Source organism: Falco cherrug, chromosome 9 (assembly GCF_023634085.1).
Source record: "Falco cherrug isolate bFalChe1 chromosome 9, bFalChe1.pri, whole genome shotgun sequence".
Lineage (NCBI taxonomy): Eukaryota > Metazoa > Chordata > Aves > Falconiformes > Falconidae > Falco > Falco cherrug.
Window position 1 is genome coordinate 26,713,044 of NC_073705.1, and position 21,395 is coordinate 26,734,438.

Here is a 21,395-nt window from a genome sequence, read left to right on the forward strand (position 1 = left end):
CTAAGGTCCAGGTAGGCACCATCCACAGCCTTTCCCTCATCTACTAAGAGGATCATCTTGCTGTAGAATGAAGTCCGGTTTGTCAAGCAGGACCTGCCTTTCATAAACCCATGCTGGCTGGGCCTGATCCCCCAGCTGTCCTGCACATGCTGCGTGATGGCACTCGGGGTGATCTGCTCCATAACCTTCCCTGGCACCAAGGCCAGGCTGACAGGTCTGTAGCTCCTGGGGTCCTCCTTCCTGTCCTTCATGTAGATGGGAATAAATATACTGAATAAATTAAAAATACCTGTCTTTAGCTCGCTTGGTAAGAGCTTGAAGTCTACCCAGAAGGGAGCCCTCTTTTCTCAGGGCTTGCAGGCTCCAACCTGCAGCATGTTGGTACCCTGGGTAGTGCCAAACACAGGGATATTTGGAAATACTGCACTGCTGTGGGGGCCATCCCTGGCAGGGGCAGCTTCTGCAGTAGGGGTCTGGAATAGCAATGAGGGAAGGGCTTGGAGAGTGCTCCTCTGGGTGATGTGCTAACTTGAGACATCTGCACACTCTGTTGGTACTGGTTAGTGGAGTGTTTAGAAATCTTGCGCAAAGTCCTCCCCACCTGAGTGGGCTGAAGAATCTGGCACATGGGTTTTCAGGCATGAGTGCTGTCTGTGTAGAAAACAAACATGTTCTGAGTGCCTGTGATCAGAGGATCTTGTTCAGACCTGGTATCACGTTATTCACTTCAGCCTGGTTACTAATCCCAGCGCTGAGTTTGACCCTTAAGCTTTTTGTTTTTACCATGTGCTTTGATACAGTCATAGAAGTACTGACTGACTGGCTGGCAGTGCTCCAGGGCTTTGGCTTTCTATTCCAGCAACTGTGAAGCGAATGTGCTTTAAGGGGGTTTATGCTTCAGGATATTGTCCTTTTTTTTTTCCCCCACACTTAAGATTATTTTAAGGCTTGTGTTCCCTGTTCTGGGGACATCTCTGTTGCCCTCTGCACGTTGTGCAGAGCAGGTGCATCTCAGGATTGCCTTTGCCCTGGGTCTCAAACCTGGCTGTGTGGAAACACAGGGCTTCAGTGGAAATAGCACCTTGGGCTCCATGGGAGAGGAGGTGGAGTAGGAGGTGGATGGGGACCTAGGAGGTCTTCCTGCCCCCATGATGCTGAAGCCTGTGTTGTTCTCCCCATCAGACGTGTCTAGTGTTTGAATTTTCTGAAGCATTTGGTATTGGGACATCCCATCCGTGCTGGGCTGGGAGAATGTGTGTGTCTGCATGCCTGCACATGGAGGGAGATGAGAAGTGTTTTAAGAGAAAATCCCTGTGCGTGACTGAGCTGCTGTTCCCCTGTGCCAGGCCAGTCAAAAGGGTTTTTATATCCCTCAGGATCTGAGTGTGCCACAGAGAGGCTCCGGTGAGTTTATTCTGCTGCTTGTAGGGGCAGCTTTGGTTGAGTGGGATGCACTGATATGCTGCTGCATTTCAGCAACATGCCCTCTTAATACTGGCCTGTATTAGTATTATTTCAGTGTTACCTGAAAGATTAAGTGCCCTTGATACTTGCTTCACACAGCTGTTCGCCCCTCATTTCTGTGAGTAACCGTCCTCCAACTTCCAAATTTTCGTCTCTGCTCTGAGGGACACCTAGACTGGGTTTTATCTGGGTTTGACTAGTCCTGCCCTTACTGTGCAGCTTCTGTATGGGCTGGAGAGCAGTTCAGTCTCCTGGGTACTGCATCCAGATTATGCTTCCAGTTCCTACCAGAGGAACGCAGGGGGTGTACTTTTTTGCTTTGTATAGGGCGTTTACAGCTACTGCTCGGCCTCATTCCTGCCAAAGGGCAACTTCATTGCAGAGGGACGTCGCGCTCTGTAAGAGCACACTTGCCTGTGTTGCAGTGGATAGACGGGACGTAGTACTCCATGAAGGCAAGTACCCAAAGAGAGCATCTTTTCTAGGCCAATGTAGGACATAGAAGTTGAGTCAGATGTTATCAGCCTTGGGAGTACATCATGCCCACCGGTAGGCAGATCCCCAGCACACTTCTAGGAGCCTTCTGCTTGTTCTGCTGCCCAGCCTCAGCACGAGGAGCTGAGCTGGAGGCCTCAGTCCTGGTCCTTCGTAGGGTGGTGTATAAATAGCTGCTGGGCAGGGACTGGACCCTGTTGGATTCTGCCTGTGGTGTTCAGTTTGTTCCAAGTACTGCTAATAATTAGGCAAATAAAATGATTAGGTAGAAAAGGAATTCAGTTTATTGGGAGCATGTTCCAGGAGGGTTTTATAGGTCTGAAATAGTATCTTGCCAATCAAATAAGTATTGCAGAGTGAAGAGGAGCACAGTAGCCAGCTTGGCAGTCTAGGAGAGTACTGTCTGCAGCTCAAGGCTCAAAATAAACTTGGTACGAAAATGCACTATATTTTATAGTCGTGTTGCTCTTTTTTTCTTGGAAAAAAGTTTTTTGCCTTCAAAACATTTTTTCTTCTGTCTTGTGCCTGGCACTGTTGAGTTTACCTGTCCCAGCTGTGTGTGCTGATGTTGGTGTTTCCAAGGGATGTTTGTTTATGAATTCCCTCTGCATTTCACCTCTTTGTTTAATGGTTCTTTAAGACCTAAGCACAGGCTTTTCCTGAAGTCTTTATCTCCCCCTCTTGGAAAAGTCTCTCCCACCCCCCTCACATCCAGATGCTGTCCCCTTGGCTCTGAGCCAGGGATGGTTGTATTTGTTCCTGGAGTAGAGCTTCCAAATGTGACTCCATTTCAGGTAGCATTGAATCAGTTTTACTCTGGAAATGCTATGGTTCTTTTTAAGGGCATGTTCTCAAGTTTGGGAAACAGCTCCATTAAGTTTTGCAGTTATAGTTCAGACTGGGCCTCTCATGGTCTCCATCCTCACATCCATCCCACTGGCATCGATGGTCCTTGGTCCTGTGCTCACTTGAGGGTAGGAGTCTAGATGATGTCTGGGTTGGTCTGAGTCCTACCTGTTTTCATTGTGAGGTGTTCAGTAAGGTTGTTGGAGCTGTGATAGATATCCAAACCCATTTCCACAGTTGCTTTTGGGGAAAAGGTAGTTTCTTGGCAATTGGAAAAATCAAAAGAACACAAAGCTGGAAGAAAATTCCAGCTCATGGCAACCAAAAAACAGGGAAGGATGCACAAATGTTTTCAGTTCTTAACATGTTTGTTGCCTCCTAGTAGGCAACAAAGGCTGGAAGAATGAGAGCTGCATCCCTTGTACCGTGCAACTGAAGTCAGTGTTTGCTTTACCGGAGAGGTCTTGAAATTGTTTTTCTAAAGGGGTCACAGAGGTACATGCAATAGCATGGACATGGAGGAAGCTCTGCTTGAGTTTGGTTTAGGAACAGATCTACAGAGTGTTTCTATAACTAGTTATGTCCAGACTGAGATACTTGTTCCTGGTGAGTTTTTATATGTGAGATGGGAGAGATGCTTTTACCTTCCTAAAGGAAATTGTAGGTTCATTGCAGCCTGCCACTGTCAGATGCTGATTTTGGAGTGGCAACAATAGGAATGGCATTTCCTTCCCCTCCCCAGCTACAGGCTGATTGTAGCAACTGTGTTTCTCCATGGGAGAGGGGGGAAGAGAAGGGAATGGGAGTCCAGCTGGTTAGAAAAATGTTAGGAGCTGTGCATGAACTGACTGCATCCCTTCTAGTCCCTGGTTAGGGAACAGAAACCTTTGGAAAATGTTGCTACAGGTTTCCCTGGAATGAGGGAAAACCCAAGTCTTGCATGCCAGATGTCCTTTCAAGGGGAAAAAGAATAAAGTGACATGGCTGGGATATTATTTGGATTGTGTTTTAATGTCACACCTCGATGGAGTCTGAGGTTATTAACTGGGGGATTGACTCTCAATATTATGGCCAGATGCAGCAGTTGGCTGAGCTCCCTAGCTTCAGAGCTCGCTTTTAAATCATGCTTCTATAATTTACTCTGCCAAGCAGATTTGCAGTTCAGTGGTGTTTTGGAGTCAAGTTTTTGAGCTAAGGAGGGCTCCCATGTCAGTGAGAAAGCAACTGGGTCTCCAGTTGGCCTGACAGGTGTTTCCAAGTGGGCTGGGGGACCTGTTGAGTGACTAGGTCTTCAGGTGGGAATTGGTACCCCTCTCATAAATGAGATTTCTCTGAACTCCTGAAAAAAATCCTTCAGTCTCTTTCGCTTGTCCTGCTCCTTAAATCCCTGGGCCAGAAATGGGGCTAGTCAGCTAGAAGAAGTGTGACATTTTTCTGTTTGTCGTGGTTTAACCCCAGACGGCATCCAGGCACCACACAGCTGCTCATTCAGTCCCCCTCACCCAGAGGGATGGGGAAGAGAATCAGAAAGGAGTGTAAAACTCAAGGGTTGAGATAAGAACAGTTTAATAGGTAAGGCAAAAGCTGTGCATGCAAGCAAAGAAAACAAGGAATTCATCCATCACTTCCCATGGGCAGGCATCTCATGGGCTCAGCCATCTCCAGGAAAGCACAGCTCCATCACAGGTAACAGCTACTTGGGAAGACAAACGCCACAATGCCAGATGTCCCCCCTTCCTTCTTCCTCCAGTTTATATACTCAGCATGACGTCGTATGGTATGAAATACCCCTTAGCTTGGGTCACCTGTCCTGGCTGCCTGCCCTCCCAGTTCCCCGTGCCCCTCCAGCCCTCTCTCTGGCAGAGCCTAGGAAACCCAAAAGTCCTTGGTTTAGCATAAACATCAGCCAGCAACAACACAAACCATCGGTGTGCTCTCAGCATTGTTCTCACACCAGAGCCAAAACACAGCCCTGCACCAGCTACTAAGAAAAAAGTTAACTCTATCCCAGCTGAAGCCAGGACACTGTTTTCTGTATTTTTGTGTGCATGATTTCTCACTGCAGTAGTGATTTGCTGACTTGGAGAGTTGGTGACATGCTCGCTGGCTGCGGCTCTTTGTGGTTACAAGTGAAGAGGCAGTGCAGCTGACAGACCAAAGCCACATGGCAGCCTCTCCACGGGGTCCTGGCTGCTGAGTGACTGCAGTCATGACCTGGCTTTCTTGCCACCATGGAGGGGGGGCTGTAGACCCCTCCCTGGGCTGTACAACTGGCATCCACAGCTAGGGTGGTTTAACAGGAGTTGAAAATGTGTGTAGGCTGCTGCAGCTGTGGCAAGAAACGAGCCAATCTGGAGAGGATTCAGTCTTCTCTAGCTGAAAGTTGGCAGGATGTAAACTGATGTGTGAAATGAGGTTATCGGAGAAATTCATGTGTGCTGGAGTCGGGGAAATGTTGGGCTAGAGGGTTCCTGCTCATCTGTGCAGGCTGGAAGAGCATGATCATACTTGGTCAGGGTTGTAGACCGACTGCACGGACCGGTTTTTGGGAAAGCCCAAAATTATGGTGGAAGGATGATAGTCATGAGGAGTCAGGATTTTCAACAGAGCCCGCAAATCAACAGTTGTGCAAGTCCAGGGGCTGTAATTTGTTGCTTCTTTGGACAAAGTGACAAAAAGGAGGAGCTCGATAGTCAGAGGCTGCATGTCAGCAACAGAGTTAAGCATAGGCTTAAATCCCGTTGAAATCTCTGGAATTTAAGCCCTTTCTTGAAGTGCAGCATGTCCTTCGGTGCCTTGGCAGGCTGAGCCTCCAAGGGATCACTGTTGTGATCTCCGCAGACCATTCGGTCTCTGCCCTGTGCTTTCCAGGAAGATTTTCTCTCTTGAGGAGATGGCATTTATCCACGGGACCAGAGCAAAACACTGATCGTCTGAATGTTTAGAAAGGCGTGATTGTTCGGGAGATTTTTTTTGTTGCCATGAAGAACTGGAAGCATCAGGCCACCATCTTACCATCAGGTGAGGCGTGGGTCTGTGTTTACAAGCCATGAGGAACTTTTGGCTGTGTTTCTGTTGCTGGTGCAGAAGCCTTACAGGCAGCCCAGGGAAGCAGAAATCTTATCTGGAGCAGGGACAACATGGGTTCCGGGTGTGTAGGCCCAGGTTTTGCTCTTGTCTATTGCACCCAGGGTGCTCCTGGGCTTGCTGAGATGCTTTTGGAGAATGCTGATGGGAGCAGTGGTTTTGCCCTGTGGTCAGCTATGTCTCAGGGATGGTGGTTATCCTGCACTAAAACTACTGGTGAGTTCTCCAGCTGGCCTCCTTCACTTACCCTCAAGAGCAATTTGGGTGGTTAACAGAGAAAGGAGAGACTGTGGGAGCCTAATAGTGTGTCTCTGGCACCCGAGCCTGTGGCTTTCTCATCTGGAAGAGCTCCTGCCTTCATTTTGTCTGACTGTCTCTTCCACGGTGGCTGTTTCAGACAAGGTTGGGTGGGTTTTGTGGGAGGCTTCCTCCCTCCTTGCTGCTTCCAGTGTGATTTAGTTTTTAGTTGACCTAGGAGCAGATCCCTGCCCCGGATTTTCTTTTTCTTTCTTTTTTTGTTTTAACCTCGGAAGCTATATCCCACTGGCCTCCAGAGTGATGAACTGCCCCATCACAGCACCCAGGGGATGCCCAGGACATCTGCTTCTTCTGCCTGAGGCAGACAAGGGCAAGTGGCCCAGTGGCATTGCTGAGGGCATCCCCTCTCACTTAATAATGCATTTGCTGGTGTGTGGGCAAGGGTTTATTTCTACCCAGGGACCTCCCAGTGGAGAGCCAGCTCACATCAACAGGCTGCAAACGGAGTTGGGTCCATGGAGACTGTGGGGCTTGAACCTGGAGACCTTCCTTTGCATCTGGCCTTGGTTTCAGTGGCAGCCCGTCCGCTCCTGGGCCAGAGCGGTGTGCGGAGGCGGGTGGGAATGGAGGCACTCTGTCAGGGAGCAGGATGCTGTGGCTCTTACCAGAGCCCATTGATAACACCTGTCCATGAACTGGGTGGTTTTACATCTGTCTTCGTGTTGTTCCAAGGCAACGAGTGGTTTGTATTTGAAGACTATTAGTTTAATGTTACTGAAGCCTTAAGGAAAAGGCACAGTGGGCCAAGCCCTGCTCGTTTTGCTCACATTTCACAGGGCTGAGGAGGGTGAGATTTGATCCTCTTTGGATGTATCTCTGCTCAAAGGGCAGTTGTGGGAGCGAGAAAAGAGGCAGGGGAATTACAACACTGAAAAAAAATCCTAGCTCTGCCCTGAGCCATTTTGCAGTAAGACACTTCAGGGCATGAGTTACGATACTGTAATTCACACCTCATGCATTTTGTGGCATTCAGCCGACTGCTTCATGCCCTGCAGGTGTAGCATGAGTGATTTCGGTTCAGCTTGCCCCCGTGGCTGGCTCAGCCCTCAAGCAGAGATAGCTACAGGACTTGATGCTGCTGCTTCTTTTTATTTTGGCAAGCAAAGCTGTGGGTGTTCAGGACAGGACTTGCATCTTTCTAATCACAGCTGATTTCAGTGTATCCTTACCTGTAAGCAGATCCCTGGTCCTAGCAAAAAGCCAAGGACACCTTAGGTACTATAGAGGCTCTGCTGTATCTGCACTGCTCCTGTTACCTGCTGGAAACATTTGGGGCAATAATGGTTGGTGCCTGGGAGCAGCAAACAAGGTTTGAAGTCTGAAATGGGTCAAGAAGTTGTTGAGCACATCCATCTTTATCAGTCTTCTGCTTCAGATCCACGCCGTAAGAGCGAGTGCTTAGGGAAAGGATTTTTGAATCGGATCGTTATTAACGAAAGGCTTGGCAGGAGATACATTCAACCTGCAGCTTGCTTCAGGGATGGAGTAACCCATTCGCTGCCCTAGGGTGGGACAAAAGTTGCTGCTTGCTTGCCTGTCTCTCAGGACACCTGCAGGGTGGGAGAGTGTTTCTGTGCTTGTCGGCCAAACTGACTGTCCAGCCCATCAGCCCCATCCCGTGCCTGTGCCTGGGGGGGTGCTGGCAAAGCAGCTGCGTGTTGAGAGTGCTGCTCTGAAGCTGGCAGCCCAGCCAAGTCTAAGAGGAAGCATCTCTTTAAAAAAGCCTGTGCTCTTCCCAAACTCCGTGAGTACAAGTTCCTCTTCTGTCCAAGGTCACTAAACGCACATGCTGCCTACGATCCCATGCCCGTGCGGGCTGTGGTGCGCTGGCAGTCAGGCCTGGCCTGCTCTCAGGATGCTGTTTCGTTTTATTATCTTTGATATGTGCTTCATGGTAAATTGCAGTGGTGCCTCCAGCTTGTTCCTGTGTTAGCACTTCATAAACTGGACTTTTAAATAGCTCAGGGGTGACCTAGCTTAAAAACTTTAAATCCTCTGAATGAGGATTGGAGTCAAATGCTTATTTTTTGAAAGGATGTGGCAACTGGAAGTGTTACGTTGCTAGCAGTTGGACCCAGTGGCTGTCACAGAAACATGTGGTGTTCCAAAGTCCCATCAAGCACAGCATCCGCATCCAAGTGATGGTGTACTGGAGCTAACATGCCATACGTAGATGTGGGGCTCTTAGGAGTGAGTGGGACTAACCCAGCCAGGCTGCTTTGTGGACCACCACGGACTGATAATGCTGCATCATGGAGGAGACACAGGTCAGCATCAATTTGGGCATCTCTGCACCGTGTAGATTTTCCTTACTGTACATCTACCTTAACTTCAGCCTTGTAGACATTAGATGCCTATCTAACATAGGATCCTCCTGCAGGTGGAGGAAGAGGCACCTCCAGAGATGGATGTCTACCCTAGCCACATACCTAGAGAAGGATCTGAGATGAGCAGCTTTGGCCGGTTTGAGATCCTGACCTTGGGGTGCATAGAACTAGGACTTTTTTCCCCAAATCCTGCCTAGCAAATTCGTGCTGTCTCCAGATGCTGTATGTGTAGAGTGCAGCTGTATTAGTTCTTGAGAGCCTGCTGTTACAGACAGTAATTTTTCTGGGCTTTGGGTTGTCACTTAAGCAGATTTAATACAAGTTTCTATCTCTCGAACATTAATAATTCCCTTTAAGTGTCTAAGAGTGGGAAAATATTCAGGCTTGGGGACTGAAGAGGTTTGTTTATTGTTCCAAGGGATTGAAACCCTGAATTTGACAGAAATGTAAATGCATACAGTCATTTTGCTGATTTGTATTTTATTACTGGTTTTGATAGAACACATAATATAGGCATGGCCTTAAAAGGCTTATTTCTAAGGTGACGCATGCTGACTTGCAGCCACACACTTTCTTTCCAAAAATGAGTAACTCCTGGGGTATGTGTGGCTTGTGGCTGGGTTGTGATAGGTAAACGGGAAGGAATTAGTGTGGTCGCCATCACTGCCACCCCTGACAGCTCTGACGGGAAGCGCATTACCAAACAGCAGTGCATGTCTCCAGAGGAGGCATGGGGTTTGTTACGGGGGCAAGCTGTGTGAATGACAAAGCCCAGCCCAGGGTGACCGAAAATCCCTGGGGATGTTCTTCCCTGCACCAAAAGAGTCCAGGCTTACAGCAGGTGATGGCGTGTGCCCATATGTGAACCAGGCGTGGGGGATGATTTGGTGGTTGTGTCCTTTGGCAGTAGGGTTACAAGTGATGATGACAGCCATGTACCCACGTTTTATATCCCGTTTAGGGGCCCATCTCCTTTGTACCCCATATACAGTCTGGGGAGAAGCGGGCTGTTTTGGTCAGCAGTGCAGGTCAGTAGCACAACTTGGGGACTTTCTCCTCTGGCTGCAGCACAGTCTGGAGACTCATCTCCCAACTCCTCAGCTGGGGACAAAGTTAGACAGTGTGACTGTCCTGACCAGCAGCTGTCCCTGTGCTCAGCAGTTAAATATATTTTGCTACCAAAGGATCCTTATATTTGCAGGTTTTAAAGGGGGAGTGACATTTTGAGCAGAAATGCCTAAACCAAAGTATTGCTCCAGGCTGAAAAAGCATCTCCTCCATATCTATCCTGGTAGGGCAGAGCAGTGCTCTCCCATCTGCAGAAGCCACAGCCCAGTGTGCTGAATAAATGCGATCTGGAAACCAGTGAAGATGGCTACGTGTTTCTGTGCCTGTGTGTGGCCCAGGGTGCAAACTGCAGAGTTGGAGAGGGATGGGTTTATGCTGTCCATGATAGTCCTGTGCATCTGGGGCAGGAGAGGGTGTTCCTGCAAGTGGGAAGGCAGGAAGCCAAGCGTGGGAAAGGAGGGAAAAGGAGGATGGTTGTGAGAAGAGTAGGAGGGAAGGAAAGGGCAGAGACAATAGTTCAGCTTAGCAAAGAGTCAGTGATTGAGGGTGTGAGGATTTGGCAGAGTATCTTCCTGAAAACCCTGGAGTTCCACAGGAAGAAGGTAATTTTGTGTTAAATTCAGCGCCATGCCCTGATGGGAGGGAAGCTGTTCCGCGCAGGACTCTTGCATCAGTTTTCCTGCCTTCACCAGAAGCACTGGGAGGAATAATGAGGGTGCTCTGCATTTGCCGCCTCTTTGGTGTTTCACAGTGTGATTCAGGTGTTCTTGGCCAGACTAGGACACAAAATAGTTTTCTTTCTTCACACTTTTCCCCACAAGAAACATGGATTTCTTTGAAGCTTGAAGTTAAAAGTTACTGCAGTGAAAGATGTTCTTCCAGTGACCTCAGCATTGCATCTTTCTGGGGTTGGGGAGATTTGTTCCATTCTTTCCAAGAGTTGGTTTCTCGTTGTCAGGATTGTCCTGTAAAGAACAAGTACGTTCAGTCTCATGTATGTATTGTCATGCAGTACAATTAAAGATTTACGTGCATTACATGTTTGTTTAATGGTGTTTATGTTTTGAGGATGGGTCCATTTTGCAATTAAAATGCAAATACTCATCTATCCATGTGTTATGCTGGCAATTCTGTGATGCTTTGCTGGTTGATCTAGTTGATTTCACCTTAAGTTTTATCCTTCAGTCATGCATGAAAAATGTAGTTGCACAAACTATATAGAAATTAGAAGTTTTTCAGAGTTGTTTTTTTGTCAGGGATTGTTGATCACACTGAAAGTACTGTACCCCTCAGGTCTTGCTTTGTGAATCTGAGGGTCTCTTGGTTTACATGAACTTTTTGTTTCCCTCTACTCAAAATGAGAAGAAAACAAAATTATCCCACTATTCTATGGTAAAATCCCAGGAGAATTTCCATTATTTGGACTAAGAATGTCCCAGAGCTTTGTCATTGTTCTGGAAGGGCCTGGAGGAGTTTTTCTCCCTTTCCCAGGCCCTTGCTTTGCTTTTCCAACACTGCATCTGGGGGTCATATGTAAGGTTACAAATCAAAGCTGGAAGATTTGCATGCTAATATAAACTATATGCAAGTGTTGGTGCAGAGCAGGAATCCCAAACATGAGAAGCTGCAAGGGAGGTTGGATTTTGACAACACCTCTTTGCAATTGTAAGGCTGACTGCACAGGGCACTTCTGTTGTTTGTGTAAATAAGGCTACATACCTACAGTGTGCAAAAATCTGCTCACTCTGTACATGAAATAGGGTCAGCGGAATCACTGTGTGCTCTGTCTTCATGCGGCCACAGGCTGTGTACGCTCTAGCACTGTATACGAGCTTCGTAGTTGGGAAAACATCACAGTACAACCCTGCTGGTACAACGTAGACAGATCCTTGTTCTTAGAGCAGAAAGGAAGGTGCTTGGAGAGATCTCCCGCAGGCAAAAATAACTGTGTAAAGATGTGTGAGATTTGGTGTTAACTGGAAAACAGCAATTTCCAGATCATACTTTCTCTCTCTGTATCTCGTTGATCTTGATACATTTAACACAAGAGCAAACAGGTTCTTGTTAGTTCTCATTTGACCAAACTGTCCTGCATCCCTTCCCCCAGGGCACTTGATGACAAAAATCTCTTTGCCTGAAATGCGAGCAGAGCTCTACTCATCCTATTTTGAACATCCCCCAAGTCGATTCCTCTTGTGCCAGAATCACTTCGGCTACTTCTCTCTTAAGTCTCTGGGATTTGGCAGCACCCTTCTGATATTTTAGTAATTCATGTGATGTCTGATCCAGCACCATGAAGGGAATGAAACTCTTCCCATTGGCTTCCATGTGTCTGATGACTCTGTGATGGCAGTCAAAAACAAACGCAGGTTGCACCCATTTGGACCAGTGCTGGTTTTAATTTTCAAATGTTGCACTCTGCTGTCCAGCACCATTCAGAGGAGTGACCTCTTGTAGCTGAAGCTAGAGAGATGTGTTATAAACTAAGGAGACATTTTAAAGGAGTTCATAGCTCAATACTTTCCTATTAAAACAAATTTCAGTGGAAGTGGGATGAAGACAGTTTTGGGTCAGTTTTTAAGATCCGTTTCTGTGTAGAGAATAACTTCAGGAGGATGCAATTATCTTCAGGTTTGAGAATAATTTTTTAAAAGTGTTGTTTTTCCTTTGTATCTGTCCTTTACTATGTGACCAACACAATGGCTGTAAGAGATGAGAAGTGACTGGCTAGAGGGATGTCCACCTCGCTCCACATTCAGCACTGGCTCTGAGGACTTCTCCGTTGAGCCGACTCTTCAGGGTGATGTGTTTCTTCTCAGAACAACTTCAACTACAAATCAGTTTCTAAAACCAGTTTGTGAAATTGATGCAATTTTTGTATTCAAAACCTTTCAGTGAAACTTACTTGAAGGACTTGAAATTCAAGGGTCTGTTTTGTCTGTTGACTGTTGCTTTTCCTAATTCTCTTTATTTTTTCTCTTCTCTTCTTCCACCATGACATTCTCATATTTTGGGGGTCTTCATGAAACACCAACCACCCTCTGGGGAAAAAGACACAAGCACTGAGTTACAATAGTTTCTTGTTCAGGTGGTATCCAGATTTAAGAGGCAGTAAGGTGAAAACTTCTTACCTTCTAATGCAGCTGGATTATTTTAGTTTGCTTGCCATCGACAGCCTCTTTCAGACCCAGGTTGGGTATTTGAGAAGGCCATGAGGGAGCCAGGTTTCGCAGAGAGCCTGTATGTTCTTGTTTCCATCTTAACATTTGTCACTCTACTGTTCTAATGCTCTGTAGGCTTAGATGTTGTGTTTTCTAATCATCTGTCAACTCTTAAATGGTAGAAACTCAGTCCCGTGGTTATTCTGCTTCACAAATATTTCCATCACATGTCGAAAGTAAATGCAGGAGGATGGAAACAGATTGGAAACAGAAATGCAAGTCCATGTTTTACTTTGCGCAGATGTTCTCCCTCCTTCACGCATGTATGTAAATCTAACGGATGGATGTTGCCGGCTTCCCTTGCAGGGAAGCTGCTGTACTGCTTCCCAAACCTGGGAGGCGGTAGCAGGGGAGTGACCAGTCTTTACTGGTTCTGTTTCTTATTCTCTTTCTGTAAGCTCCAGTTATTGAGTATGTTGGAGATAAGATAGGAGCCTTGACAGGTCTTTGATGTGACCCAGGATATCAGTTAAAAAACGAAGCTCTGCTAATGCAACACAGATATTGCATGTCTGTAAGAATTCAACACATCGTATTCTGATCATAGCCCCCTAAGAAGGAAGTTAAATGAAGTAATCAAACAAGCCCAGCAAGGGGCTTGGAGGTGGTTTGTAACTGAGCTGCAGGGCTCCCAGCCATTCCAGCTCTGCAGCGCTCCGCTCAAATTGTCGGAAATCAGGGGTGCAAACTCCGCGTTGAGCTCTTTATGCCTCTTGTGGCCACGCAGAGAAATGCAGCAGGGAGGTTTTTCCCCTTTTGGCTTATTACTCTGTGTCGGACTTCTTAGCATCTGCTTAGCAGGAAGGTGCTTAAAAACCCAAGCTAGCAAATGCCAAAAACCTGAAGGGTGAAGATGCGGCTAAATAGAAATTTGAACCATGGTCTTTGAAACTTCATAAATGTATGAGAAAAATGCAGGAGGCTATGTCTTACTCTGCCTGTGTAAACATAATGAGCTGGGTTCATCACTCAGACACAACCCTGTTACTTGTCTAGTCCACATCCCCAAAGCTAGGAAGCCAGCAAAAACATCTAGCCAGGTGCCTCCATACTCAAATGAGCTTTTCTTCCTGTGTTCCCAGGGATGTCTGCTGGCTGGCTTGAGGCAGTTGTTTGCTATTCTCATTTGTGTTTAAGTACCAGGATTTGGCAAAGAGAAATTGATTTCATCCTGGTTAATTCTCTACCAGGAGGAAGGTCTGTGCCCATATAGGATGCAGTAGTGATGGGGCTTTCTAAACTGGAAAGGACCCAGCTTGAGTCTCTGAGTATGGGTGGATTCAGAGCTGTACAGACTTGGTGTGATGTGGCTGAAAAGAGAAGCAGCATTAATCCTCTTGCATTGCTGTTCAGAGCTGAAACAAGATCCACAAAAGGAAACAGTGAAGGAAGGAAAACTATCCCATGTCCCCATATGTTTAACTAGACTGTAAATTAGCTTGCAAATTGTGATGCAGACTGGAATTGCTGTGTCCTACTTAAATTGCCTGTGTGGTGGTTGCTCAGGGATGAGAACTGGCGAGCGCTGGGGCTGTCTGATTCGTTCCCTCTCGGCATACTGTGACTCTGCTTTGCTTCCAAAACTTAGGTACGTGCAACGTTTGTCCCTGAGGTCCGTGGGTGGTTTTGGGTTTTTTCTCAGTTATGTTTCCTCCGTTGGTAATGGAAATGCAAGCCGGGTAGAGGGATGTCCGTGAAACCACATCTGCTTCATGAAAAAGCCAGACACCCTGCACCTGTGTGCAGCCTGCATCAGCCCCCGTGCTTGGGACTACTCTGAGGTGCCCTGCCACCGCAACCACCATCCTGCAAGAAGCTTTCCTGTTTGGGGCCGCTTGGGTTTCATGGTTCTTCCGAGCCTTCTCAGCTCAGTCTTCAAATTCCTGGGGTGAGAACAGCTCCAGACTGGGGTTGAAAATAGCTCTTCCTTGGCCCTGTCCCAACTGAGTTGTGGTCCCTCAGAGGTTCTCATCCTGAGAGGTGACATCGCTGCATAGCACTGGTGGTGGCCTCGCCATGGGCTTGGGGCTGAAGGCCTGACTTCACATCTCTAAAAGAACTGCCCAGGTCTCACCATGCTTTTCTGGGCGTTTTTGGTGCTGGTGGACTGAGCAAGGAGCCCATGCTGCACTCACTGGATCCAGAGACAATTGATCCAAACCAAGTGAGGGCACAGGCGATGTGCGCAGGAGAAGGGCTTACCTGTTCAGTGCTGCTTCCTGGGGCATTTTACTCTCCCTGCTGCCATGCTGGCTCTTGTATAGGGCAGGGATTGAGCACACTGGGGGCCCTCAGCCTGGGGAAACCCTGGCTACTGGTGCCAGTGTCTTGTGGGGTGGAAGAACGTACCTGAAATCAACCACGCTGCTTCTGGAAGGTGAACAGTTTTGCTGCTTTGGCCTCATAGGTACCGAAAGTGCTGTCCCTAGGCTGTTACCATTCCATATCTGCGTCAGCACTGATCTGTGCTTATTGGAACATCTTTGACATTAAAATGGTTATGGAAACAGTAAGTTGATACAGTGCCCGTACTCTGGTGACTTAGGGCACAGACATTATGTTGACTTTGTGGAGGGATGCTGCAGTTGTTTTAACGTAAACTCCACCAGCTAGATAAACCAGCTGAAATTGCCTTGTGGGAGCTGGGCTGACTTTGCATGGAAGCGGACCAGGGAGCGCTCACATGCTGAGCTGTGCCAGTGGAAAGTTTCCAGCTCACAGGCAGCAATAGCATCTGAATATAGAAAGGGGAGAGGAGTGTCTTTTCCAACTCGGTCATGATTCACAGGAGGATAAACATCCAACATTTAATACAAGACTTTGAAGAAGCCAACATTCTCCAGGATAAAAGGGGCTATTGTGATGGCACCTGCATACAAATGGCACCATGGCGTTGTTTTTTGCATTCATAAAACTTTCTTAATGGCTGGTGTTTACTGTAACTACAGCACCTTCTTTTACGTGTGCAGGGATATTTCTAGTCTCTGCTCTTCAATCTTGTCTTTGCCAATAGCTCACGTATTTGTGGATGCTCTTGTCTTGGTCTCATCATACTGCTTATTGCAGGCATTTATCTTCCATTTCAGCTCATCTGGCTGTAGAAAACAAAACATGAGCCTCTAAAAAGCCAATTAAAAAATCGGTCATGTGATAATAACCTTAATTCTTTACCTCTGGGGTTTCTGCCAGCTGGAACTGGATATTTTCCATTTAAAACAAGGCATTCAATGATAAAGTTGTGCCTAATGACATTTGAGTGAATGCTTTTTGTAATAGGAAGTCATCTCTCCTCATTGCTTGGTGTAGGCAGTAAAGGGATAGTAATAACTTCAGTTTGCAGTGGATTTTCTGCTTTGCGGTGGGTAAAAAGGAAGTGTCCCAGAGCTAGAATTAAACAGTAATTAGCAGCTGATAAAATCCCCCTGACATCCTGCACCATCTTTCATGCAGCGTGAATATTAAGAGCTGCTTATCAAGCTCAGTTCCTGATTAATACTATCCAGTTTGTACAGGCCTGCTTCTTGTTTCTCTGAAGAAGGATTTATTTTAAAATACATAGTAGACTAAAAAAAAGACTGGATTTGTCAAATTAAAAATTGAACATTCTTAGTGGCTGCAGCACCCAGTGATAGTGCAGTGAGTTGTTTGTAATGTGTACTTCAGTTATTATTTATTACTAAGGCCTTTTTTTTGTTCAGGATTTTTAAGGTGGAGCATTTGAATAGCAGCTGGGTTTTAGTTTCTTTAAGGTCATAAATAGGGCAGATACATAAAGGAGATCTTTCTACCTTAAGTAATTGGCTATTGCAGTGAATTGTAATTTGCAATCACGATTAAAGTTGAGTTCTGTGCATGTATGGACTGTAGGAAGACACTGTGCTTCAATGTAAGAGCTCACTCAAGACATGTAAGATGCTTTGATTTTATCTCCTTTTCTCGAGAAGCAACATGCTGAGGACCTGGGACTCTCCTGTGGCCAGGACCAGCTGCGTGCTGGAGTGGTGGCTTGTGTGGCTCAGTTTTGGGGAGCTGTCAGATGCCACAGAAAGCCCTTCCTTGGCTCTGCAGGCAGCTTGTGAGAGTGATGCTGGGCCTGCCGGGTGTTCAAGCGTGGGATGGCTCTCTGTATTTATCTGATATTTCCTGCTGCCTCCTTGTCCCGTTGCGAATGCATGACCTCGGCCTCCCCAGGACTGCTTTTCTCGTTCTCCCGTGGGATATAGCTGATCGCTTTCACAGCGACCCGTTTTAAGATCTGAGCAAAAAAATGATGAGGTAAGCTGATGTAATGTTTGCTGCTCATGAAAAGGTTATGGGCCAGCTAAGGCAGCAGAAGCGAATAACCACCAAACTCTGGTCTCTGAGGGAGAGAAATGTGATATCTAAGGCTTTTGAAACCTCTAGACCTTGCTTTTAAGATCTGGCATTTTACCGATCTTTTTCAAGCAAACAGTTATTCCCCATTATTCTAAATGGTGGCTTCTGAGAAGCAATTTGATTTACACAAACAAGCAAAGAAAATCAGTAGCCATTTCAGATTTCGCACCTGCGTCCCACCAGGCAGATTCTGAGCCTATTCATTTCTCGCTTCACAGAGCTCCAGGTTATGATTAAAGGCTTTCCTTGCTCCTGCTATGATCTTCTCATGAAATAGAAGTCAGTGCATATGTGTGCTGCCAGTTCGTCACTTGCTGAGCTTGAAGAGACTTAAGGCTCAAAAAAATTTTTTAATTTTTAATTAAAAAAAAATGTTTTAAATGTGCTGCGAAGCTCTGGCTTGATTGAAGTCAGTGGCAGCTTCATTCATGCAGGGCCTGGATGTCAGAGTTGGGGCTCTATCTCCACCATGCAGTGGGGTCCTGCTCCAAATCCCACTCCATGCACCAAACACATCCAACCTCTTGCCCACAATATCCTTTTGCACCCAGCTCTGCCCCCTCTAGTGTGATGGGGTGTTGTGCCACTTAATGCAGTGCTGAACAATGCTGGACTCTTGAAGCAGAATGAACTCCTGTCTGGACTAGATCTCAATCAAGCAGACTTGCAGGCTGTTAAAAATTTCAGGGATACACAGTTCTTGTGGGTTCTGAGGAGTAGCATGGGGAAGCCTGAAGTGCCATGAAATTCGAAAAAACCTGGATGTCTGTGGCATATGTGTTTTGTTTCTAGTTTCTGGAGAGAAGATGCATAATTAAAGGAAAAAAATCTTTATTTTCATGTACAATATGTTTCTCCTATCCCTGTCTCGTCTGCTTTGTGAGAACCCGGGGCCAGAATTACAGTATCTGAAGTTGCTTTTGGATCCTAGTCAGCTCCCATCTGTCATGAGCTGTTTTTAATCAAATGGGTTTTCCATCTGAAAGTAGCTGTTGGATAAAGAATGAGTAGAAATATTTGTGTTGTGAATTTGCTCAGATCGAAGCTACAAACTTCCCCACCCCCCCCACCCCCCAACAAACACGTGGAAAAATATTCTTCAGTGTAGTGTGGCTGGCCTGAAATTTGGCAACAGCAGTTTCCTTCCCAGGCTCTGACTCCTCTGCCATGTCTGCACGGGTGAGATATTTAAAGGAGACCTGAAATCTTAATGTTACACAGTTATATTTCCCCTCCATGAAGCAGGGCAGTGCTGGTGTCACCCTTGTGTATATGGGTGCTGTGGGAGGCAGGTTGGGTGCCTTGGTTTTTGAGCAGAAATATGAGATGCAGCAAAGAGGTGACCTGGGTTTGCTGAGAGTCATGTGCTCGCCCCTGGGAAGTTTTTCCTTTGCCAGCCTCGACGGTCTCTGCTGTGGTGGGAGCAGCGATAGGTTTGATATGGTAACCGAGTCAGACTCAAGCTCTTAGTCCCTACCCTCAGTGCTCTATAAAAGGCCCCAGGTCTCCTTAGTAGCCTGCACTTAGCATGTCCAGTTCTCAACTAGCATGAAACGGCTGCAGGAGACAGGGCGCAAAACTGTCTTGGGCACTGAACGTGGTCTTAACAAGCAGAGGGGAAAGTGAGGATGCATGTCCTCCATGGTTTTCAGGCCATCAGATGGCACCTTTCTTTTACCAAAATCCCTCGCAGTCCTCAGAAAAGCATTGTTAAGCTTGTTCCTCAACATTCCTCTAGGGGTTTTCATGGAATATCCTCTATCATTAAAGGCACATAAGCAATTACCCTGTATCAGCACCTTGGAAGATGGGCTAGTGGCCTGGGAGGATTGGAGAAGACGGTGATTCTTATCCATCCCCCATGGCTGGTGACAGAGAGCTTCGCTTCTGCATCCATGGCATAAAGGGAGAGCTCCTGTTGCAGCACTCGGGCAGAGGGAGGAGGGATGCTTTCCTGTTTCCTCTGCCAGATCCTTATCTCACTCCATATGTGAAACCTGGAAATTGCTTTAAAGGCCCGGGAGCTGGCCTAGCTGTGATTTCCGTTACATTGGTGTTGTGTAGTCACCCTCAGTGGTCACCCTTGATGGCTCCATCCTGTGTTTGCTGAAGTCTTGTGTACCTGTCATCAAGGCAGCAGGACCAACATTTGGTCTGAAGGCACGTGTATAAGAAAGCAGAAGCTGTCTCTTTTTTTTTTTTTTTTTTTTTTTAAGTTTTTTTGAGGTTCTAGGGTCAAAAGGGAACATTTGTGTATTTTATATACATGCATGTGTGTGCGTGCACGTGTGAACCATTTTTTATCACAGCTTCCGGCCAAACAGCATTACTGTAAGATGATTGTTTTGGGGGTGGAATGTGGCTGGACAAGGGAAATCCTGGGCTCGTTCTGGGCTTGTGTTGCTATTTCCACCAACGTAAGAAAACAGTGTCGCTGGCTGACCTGCTTTACATCACCTTCAAATCAGTCTGATAGGTGGCAGAAGTGCCGAGTGGTGTGATGTGACTCAGCAAGGGCTGTGTGCTGGAGCTGCTGTTACGTGTGTATGGGTGTGCATAAGCAGCTGTGTTGCACGGCTGTAATCCCACAGCCGCCCCCTGGAGCTGCGTTCCCTTTAAATTCCCTTGTTGAACTAGAGCTGCGTCTTGCCCGGGAAGGGCCATGGTTGCATCTCCATATGCAAGGAAAACCTGGAGCGTGGTGTTGAAGATCAACAGCTCACTATGGGCTGTTTCTTCAGGGGCAGGATAGCTCTCCCGGCCATTCCTGCAACGGTCTCTGGGAACTTCCAAACAGGCAGAGGGCAGGGTGTGTTACCATGGACCAGAAAATGTGCCATCACTTAATTAAAGCTTAATCCCAGAGAAAGCAAAGTCGTGGGAGCTGGGGATGGACGGAAGAATACTGGGTGCTTTCCTAGGACCTCTGTTAAAGGTTGCAGCAGGGCATGGCTTTAATTTAGGCTAGTCCTGCACCCAGGGATGTATTCCTCACTGTGGGCAGGAGCAGGCAGTAAGACGTGGAATGAACCTGTGCTGACTGTTCAGCTTTTGGACATAGCCTGTGCTTCATGGCCCGCACTGACTTGAGTTTTCTCTTTTCCTGAACAGGTCTATATCATCAACGTAACATGGTCAGACCTGACTTCCCAGATCATCTACCGGAGATACAGCAAGTTCTTCGACCTGCAGGTAAGTTTATCTTGTCTAACATAAAATATTATTTCTACTCACACTTGTAGTCATGTTTCCAGCTGGGTTAATAGTGCCTTTAAATGAGGCTTTGTGCTTGTTTGGTCTGTTACATGTCATGATCTTGAAACTTTTCAGGCTCTGTCCCTGTAGGGTATAAGATAAGTGGGTGGTATGCTCACAGTGAGTAACTTGCACTGTAAAGACATTTCAAGCTGACATTTTCATGAATGGTTCCTATTGAAGAGAGGATCTAATTTTAAATACTTCAGATGCACTTAGAACAGAAAGAGAGTTACATTTTGGGCCCCCCAAAACTACTTACCCAAATCACTGAAAACAACAGAGCTTTTTCTCACTCCCAGAGCAGTTCAGTAGTGGAGATGGTAGTGGAAACCTTTCAGACCCTTCACCTAACCATCTACGCAGCCAGCCAATGTCCTGACTCCTGCTGTTTTGTACAGCTCCTTTGCTGTATTCTGCGCCTGTATATTTAGATTTCATCAAAAGCTTTCTTGCTCGATAGCTGCTGACCGAAGTCTGAAGTCAGGAAACGAGCAAAGTCCAAATTACAAAGCTTCAGTGGGGGCATCAGCTACTTCATTTCTGGTACTGTTCGCAGGCACAAACACGTGTAGGGAGAGCTTACTGGCTGGTGTCCTATTTAGCGATAACCCAGATCCATTGATACCTTTGTAAGCAGCAAAACTGTTAATTGCCTGGGGTGAAAAGGAAACCTGTGGTTTGACAGACTCCTAAACTTTGGGGGAAATGTCAGTTTTGGGGGAGAGCTTGTGTTTGGGGCTCAGCTGTGGTTAGAATATCAAGTGAGTCCTTGCCGCCAGTGTTAAGGATGTATGCAGCTGACCGTGCTGTGTCCTGGGAAATAACACTGACCTTTTTTGCGGTGATAAGTTAGGAAAAAGAGGGTACTACTCCCTTGGGTACCTGATTTATCTTGAAGAGTCCTAGTTTCATCATTTCTCCCCTATATGCCTAA

The 21,395-nt window shown here is 46.7% G+C and overlaps 1 protein-coding gene across 2 annotated transcripts in view; it reads left to right on the plus strand.

Annotated features, from left to right (window-relative positions):
- The window catches only part of SH3PXD2A (SH3 and PX domains 2A), a 272,059-nt gene that overhangs the window by 27,275 nt on the left and 223,389 nt on the right, over positions 1-21,395 (plus strand). For both annotated transcript variants that reach the window (XM_055720441.1, XM_055720440.1), the window contains exon 2: positions 20,315-20,395. In XM_055720441.1, coding sequence (XP_055576416.1) covers positions 20,315-20,395 — 81 coding nt within the window. The remainder of the gene's footprint in view (positions 1-20,314; positions 20,396-21,395) is intronic.